General features: G+C 39.0%; 1 protein-coding gene across 1 annotated transcript; it reads left to right on the forward strand.

Moving 5' to 3' along the window:
- The first annotated feature begins 1,838 nt into the window (after window positions 1-1,838).
- Window positions 1,839-5,291, forward strand: LOC140840708 (uncharacterized). The gene is made up of 2 exons (XM_073207882.1): window positions 1,839-4,260; window positions 5,002-5,291. The coding sequence occupies exons 1-2, from the start codon at window positions 1,839-1,841 to the stop codon at window positions 5,289-5,291; spliced, it is 2,712 nt and encodes a 903-aa protein (XP_073063983.1).
- Window positions 5,292-7,548: the final 2,257 nt, after the last annotated feature.

A 7,548-nucleotide genomic window follows, 5' to 3' on the forward strand; every position in this document is an offset into this window, starting at 1 on the left:
CGAGTAACCGGGTATTACAATTGTATTGGTATTAGTCACAATTATTTCACTTCCTTCAATGCTTCGTATTTTCATCACTTTATAAAAACTAAAGATGCATATAATGTTTTTTTTTAAAACCAAGCATGCAACATATCTTTTAACGTTATCGTTTCATCATAAAAATACATTATCATTTAAAATAAACATTTTAACATATTAAATCAAAAAATAGTGAATAATTTAAAAAAAAATTACATGAAAATATAAATAAGATCCCATGATTACTCAGATCTAAAATGTCTCATACAAAATGACATTTACATATATTTTCCCTCGTTTTCTTTCTGGTATATGTAAAGAAAGTTTATTATTAACACCTAAAAGTTCAAATTTCTTATACTTTATTTTATTTATAAAACGGAATTAATAATTTTTAAAAATATTAATACAAAAACATAGTGATTGGTATGAACGATGATGGAAAAATAGTAGCGTAAAGAGGAAATAATAAACTGGGACCACCACCCCCACATGATAAATGTGATTCAAAATTTTTTTATATCCCGTTAAATTAAAAACTAATAATATTTATGTCTAATTATTGAACTTTCTTCTGGAAACGTTAGGTTGGGTGGCCTATCCCCACGGGTTTGTGGGGGGCTCTACAATTTAGACTACCCCGAAAGCCAAATACGACCATAAATTTAATTTAATTCTAGAAATATTTATTAAAAATTCAAAATAATATAAAATATCGATTATGAACAAGGCTCTCCGTTTTTCTTTTTCTTTTTTTCAATCAACTATTGGTTCGTCATACTGGTATCGACATTTATTTTTCGGTAATGAAATTATTCGATATAATATACAATATTTTTTGAAAAATAAGATATATCATACTGAACTAGACCTAGTTGTTCTACACAAATTATGTGAAGATATTTAGAACTTTTGTAATATGGCTAATGAGCCTGCTGCAGCCCAAGTTGAAAGAAATCTACTTGAAAGGAATTTTATTCCTTGGTTTATTCCTTGATATATTTTCCTTATCAATCACTTTCCTTTTGATAATATCCTTAGTATTTTTGCCTTTCTGGAGTATGATTTCGTGTGGATTCAAAAGACTCAAGATATTATCTCTAAGATATATTATCTTTGTTTCAATAGAGTTTGTTTCCTAATAAAATTGGTTTCCATGTTTAATAGGACTAAAAAATGAAGTGGGTATAAATAAGAGATAAAGATACTTATCTCTGGGGTTTTTTTTGGAGTGAGAGACGAAGAAGTTCGAAGAGTTTTTTGAGAAAGAAGCCATCCCGTACTACTGTTTTGAGTGTTGCCGAGAAGTGCTTACATCCGATGGCGACAACACCTAATCATTGTGTTGATTAGTGTGTTGATTTTTGAAGACTTTTTACTTCTCGGTTGATGCATCCCTTGTGTACTGGAGTTACGGTTTGTTAGAGGCTTAGGATGCAATTTGTTACTCGCCTTTATAAGGGAGTTGTTTTATTCTTTCACTAGTATTGGTTTTTGTAAACTTGCAAGTTTTTCTAGTGAATTATTTTGTCCTGAGGCACCGCACAAGTATTGTATACTTGTGCATAATTAACTATCTCGTCTCCTGTTTTGTTATTATTTCAATTAAGTGTTGATGTGTTAAATATATCGTTTCCGCTGCATGTTGTCGTGAGTGTTACAACACCTACGTACAACACATATCATCTTACTCACACAACACTCACCCTCATCACACTCACACTGTGGGAACAGAACTTTCATCTGGTATCAGAGCTTCCACTTGACGCTACTAAGTGAGATCCTGTTTTGTTTTGTTTTCAGAGTGAAAAGGAATTATGGAAGGATCAACGAATACTGTTTTTAGGCCTCCCGTGTTGGATGGATCAAACTATGCATTGTGGAAAGTAAAGATGAGGGTTTTTATTAAATCCATTGACGAAAGAGCTTGGCAACGAGTACTTGATGGTTGGAGTCCACCAAAACTCGAGGATGCTGATGGAGACACACGGCTCAAACCTGAAAGTACATGGACTGTCGATGAAGTGCATTCTTCAAACTTTAATTCTAAGGCTCTCAATGCTGTATTTTCATCTGTTGACACAAGGATGTTTAATTTAATCACCAATTGTGTATGCGCCAAAGATGCTTGGGAGATACTCCAGAAGCACTGTGAAGGATCCGCAAGTGTGCGGAAAACTAGGCTAAGGATGGTGACATCAAAGTTCGAAAGTTTGAGAATGGAGGACAAGGGGTCTATTCTTGAGTATGACTGCCGGTTGAGACAACTCTCAAATGAATCACATGGCCTAGGAGATCTCATACCAAATGAAAGATTGGTGAACAAGGTTCTAAGATATCTTCCTGAGAGATTCAATGTCAAAGTTTGCGCTATTGAAGAATCTAAAGACACTTCAACGATCAACTTGGATGAACTAATGAGTTCTCTCAGAACTTTTGAGATGAATCTTGATCTACAAAGGAAGGATAAAGGGAAGACAATAGCCTTTGAAGCCTCAACCGAATCTTATGATGAAATCCTTCAAATATCTAAAGAGGTGGATAAGTCTGATTTAGGTGAAGAATCGATCTCTCTTTTTACTAAGAAATTTGGTGATTATTTGAAGACTATGAGAGAAAAGAAGAAAATTGGACAAAAATCTGAGCTGCCCAATAACTCCACTTTTGCAAAAGCTCAAAAGTTTACTCCTATGAAAGGACAGTTTCGACCAAAAACCGAAGTGCAAATCCAATCTAATGTCAGAAACCTGGACTCGGTGCAATGTAGAGAGTGTTCGGGATATGGACACTATGCCAATGAGTGTGCCAATCGACTTAGGAAAAACAAAGGCATGACTGTCACCCTGAGTGATGAAGAGTCTGATGATGATCAAGGATCAAGTGAATCTGAAAATCACACATCGTTGACTTCTATGATCAAGGAAAAACGCTCAATGCAAATCAATCCTTTGGGTGTTGCCACAGGTGTTGCAATACCTGGCCGCAACACCTCTTCGAATTCAGTATGTCTTAAATCTACAACCCTTGCGGAGGCAAGTCAGTCTGAAACTCAAGAGGTAGATGATGATGAAGTCACTCTAGAAAGTGTGCAGACGATGTACGAAGAATTATATGAAGACTGGATCAAAAAAACTAAAGGAAATGCAATTATCTCCAAAGAGAATGCTGAGCTAAAGTCACAAATTTCACGACTTGAAGTAATCTTAAGCAAGAAAGATTTGGAATTATGCAAAGTCAAAGAGGAACTTGGAGAAGCAACTCAGATTCTTACCAAGATGAATTCAAGTTCATCCAAACTTGATTCACTTTTGATGATTGGACAGAATGACAAAGCTGGACTTGGTTATCCGAATAGTCTGTTCGAAATTGGAGAATCTTCCAATACTAAGGGAAAACCAACTGTTTTTGTCAAAGGAAGTGTTGAAACCTCGAAAGCCACACACACTGAAAAGGGTGCTTCATCAAAAAGGCGAATGTCTATCAAGAAGTCTAAATCCAGAAAGCGCCACTTTATCTGTCACTACTGTTACAGACCTGGTCATATCAAACCCTACTGCTTTAAACTGAGAGATGATTACAAGAGATGGGAATCAGAACAGGTGTTGCCACAGGTGTTGTATAACACCCGGCGCAACACTGCCAACAGAAAACCGACGGTAAAAAAGGTTTGGGTACCAAAGGCTAAGATTCAATGTTCCGTTATTTATACTTCATTAAAGACTAACATTGCAGGAATATGGTACTTTGACAGTGGCTGTTCACGCCACATGACAGGTTCTAAAGACCATTTGATTGACTATGTTGAACTGAGAAGTGGTCATGTGACGTATGGTGGTGGCGCTAAAGGAAGAATTGCTGGCAAAGGAACCTTGAATAATGTTGATGGACTGCCTAATCTACACAATGTGCTTTATGTCGAAGGGCTTAACTCAAACTTAATAAGCATAAGCCAACTTTGTGATGACGGTTTGCATGTTAAGTTTGATAAAGACAATTGTGAAGTGTTTGATAATACTAATACTCGTATTTTGACAGGTACAAGGTCTGCTGATAATTGCTATCAACTTGGAGAAGACTTAGTATGCAATCATTCAAAGGTGAGCGAATTAAACTTGTGGCATCAAAAATTGGGACATGCAAACTTCAAGACATTAAAGAATCTTAGTAAGTACGATGCTGTGAGAGGTATGCCTAATTTATCCTCTGGAATTCCGTATTTTTGTGGTGCATGTCAAAAAGGTAAGCAAACATGTGTTCCCCATCAAGTGTTGCAACACTTTGGGACAACACGGTGTCTTGAACTCTTGCACATGGATCTTATGGGTCCAATGGAATTGGAAAGTCTTGGAGGTAAGAAGTATTCATGTGTTTGTGTGGATGATTTCTCTCGCTTTACTTGGATAAGATTTCTTAGAGAAAAATCCGATACATTTGATGTTTTCAAGAAATTACATGCTAAGATTACTAATCTACATAATCTGAGGGTTGGTAAGATAAGGACCGACCATGGTAAAGAATTTGAAAACTCACACTTTGTATCATTTTGTGAAAAGAGAGGGATAACTCATGAATTTTCGGCCCCTAAGACTCCTCAACAAAATGGAATAGCCGAAAGGAAGAATAGGACACTGCAAGAAATGGCTAGGGTCATGTTAAGTTCAAAGAATATTTCAAAGAGATTTTGGGCCGAGGCCTTGAACACAGCATGTCATATTTCAAATCGTGTGTATTTAAAGAGTGGTTCTACTATGACATCCTATGAAATCATCATGGGAAAGAGACCGAAACTCAAGTATTTTCATGTCTTTGGATGTGTATGTTATGTTTTGAATGACCGAGACCATCTTGCAAAGTTTGACTCTAAAAGTGACAAATGTTTATTCGTTGGTTATTCATCTAATAGTCGTGCCTATCGCGTGTATAATCTGAGAACAAGAACGACTATGGAGTCTATTAATGTTGTTTTTGATGATCTTGCAGATCTAACGGGAAAAACAATCGAGGATGATATTGATGGGCTGCTGAACGAAAGTCAAACACTGCCTAACACAGATGTTGCACCCGGTGTTGTCACACCGAAGACAACACCTGTACTGGCAGAATCAAATGATGAACTAGGAGAGTATACTGAGAATGATGACAATGTAACCAATGATGAGATTGATATTCCTAGCAAGGTTCAGAAAAATCATCCATCATCTCAGATCATTGGAGAAACATTTGGAGGAATGCAAACGAGAAGAAAGGAGAAGGTAGATATCGCAAAATGATGGGACTAGTATGCATGACTTCCATATACTCTCAAGTAAGTCACTCTTGTTTTGTTTCACTCATGGAACCCAAAAATATAAATGAAGCCTTAAAAGATGAATTTTGGGTTGATGCAATGCATGAGGAACTTGAACAATTTGTTAGGAATGATGTGTGGGATTTGGTTCCCAGACCCGATAATGTGAATTTTATTGGAACCAAATGGATTTTTAAAAACAAAACTGATGAGTCTGGAATTGTTGTAAGAAACAAAGCAAGGCTAGTTGCTCAAGGGTATACTAAAATTGAAGGAATTGATTTTGATGAAACGTTTGCCCCTGTTGCCCGGATTGAGTCGGTTAGACTTTTACTTGCTATTGCGTGTCACATGGACATAAAATTATATCAAATGGATGTGAAAAGTGCCTTCTTGAATGGCATTGTAGTGACCCGTTCCAGAATCACCTACTAATCAAGATTTAAGCATGCAGTTAACTTAATTAATTACAATCAGAGATAATGACGGAAAAGGTCAACAAACGATAGATATACAACCCAATCGAAGTCTAGAATAATTCAAACAACAATAAATGGTACAACTGTCTCGAAACAAAGCAGTACTGGAGAATTAACTCAACCGGCTACTCAACGTCCTCCTCATCCTCCTCCTGAGCCATCCAACCTAAGGCCTGCCCCGTGGGAATGGGGTGTCCAAGATAAACAAAACCGAGGACGTGAGCGATAAGAACGCCCAGTACAAAAGCATGAGTATACAAGCCTATATGAAATGCACATGCTATGATATGATACCAGGGTAGTCAAGAAACATGAGTCACAAAAGATCTCAATATGCTCAGTCTAGAGGCGCCAAGTGGATAGTGCCGCGCGGTACTCCTCTGGGTCACTGCATCCACTACAAGATCAGACGTGGACCTAAAATGTCCCGAATCACCGAAGCCCTCCGGACCCGTCGGCCACTGTGTACTCTCGGTGTCCATGCGTCCACAAGACAGGGCTGAGCGGCCCCACAAGATATAGCTTATCTCGAAAGAGATACAGCTCAACAATAAAGGCTATCTCGAAAGAGATACGGCTCAAGATGAAATGTAACATGCAGCAATAAGCGTGACATAATAGCATGCATCATATGACATATATCAATGCAGCAAATAATCATGCAACACATATAAGAATGTATACTCGACCAGGATATCTCGGATAGTACTTTCGTACCTCTAGTAAAGCAATCCTAGTCCACAGGAAATCCTATCAATCGGGTCTAGTCCGTCGTCAGCCCTGACGATATTGAGCTCCCTGACTGACCTTCTCGGACCGTCGGCTATGCCCGGCTGCTCTGTCCGGGCTGCTCTGTCCTTCCCGGGTTGCTCTTCCCTTCCCGGGCTGCTCTTCCCTTCCTGGCTGCTCTTCCCTTCCCGGGTTGATCTTCCCTTCCCGGGCTGATCTTCCCTTTCTGGGCTGATCTTCCCTTCCCGGGCTGCTCTTCCCTTCCTGGCTGATCTTCCCTTCCCGGGCTGATCTTCCCTTCCCGGGCTGCTCTTCCCTTCCTGGCTGCTCTTCCCTTCCCGGGTTGCTCTTCCCTTCCTGGCTGCTCTTCCCTTCCCGGGCTGATCTTCCCTTTCTGGGCTGCTCTAGAGAGCTAAAACTTGCATTTAAACACACAGTACCCCCTCCACAATGAGAAATCCCATGGCCTATTTATAGACCTCAGCCTGCATGAACGTGTCAACCAAATCCCATGCATCCGGACATCTGTCGCTAGGCAGCATGCACAAAGACACCTCACCTTACATGCATGAACGTGTCCAACAATTACCATGCACTTGACACCTGCCCGGCAGGCGTGTCAACCAAATACTATTCCCGGGCTGCTACACCTCGGCTTACTCACACGAACTCTAAAGCCAAATTACACATGATTTACTTAATTAAAGATACTTAATCATGTTTATTTAAATAAATAGGATTCGGGCTACTACATTCTCCCCCACTTAAAAAGATTTCGTCCTCGAAATCAGGCTAGAAGAAGAACGAAACGAAATCACAGCATCGATAAACAGCACAAATACATAAACAGCTCAAATACTGTTGAATACAACCGATGTTTGGTTTACAACGGAAAAACACACATACATCCATAGTACAACTACAGTACAACTCAAAAGAGCTCTGGATGCTCTGAACGCATACGGCTCTCTAACTCCCAAGTGGCTTCTTCAGTGCCTCTGCGCTGCCACTGAATTAAGACAAGAGGAATGA

The sequence above is a fragment of the Primulina eburnea genome, chromosome 9 (genome assembly GCF_022965805.1).
Source record: "Primulina eburnea isolate SZY01 chromosome 9, ASM2296580v1, whole genome shotgun sequence".
In the NCBI taxonomy this organism is placed as follows: domain Eukaryota; kingdom Viridiplantae; phylum Streptophyta; class Magnoliopsida; order Lamiales; family Gesneriaceae; genus Primulina; species Primulina eburnea.

Excerpts from the sequence above, each read along its gene's own strand:
- LOC140840708 (XM_073207882.1), top strand. The coding sequence starts at position 1,839 with ATGGAAGGATCAACGAATACTGTTTTTAGGCCTCCCGTGTTGGATGGA. Across the intron at positions 4,261-5,001 it reads TTGTGGTGCATGTCAAAAAG|ATCTAACGGGAAAAACAATC; the intron begins GTAAGCAAACAT and ends ATGATCTTGCAG.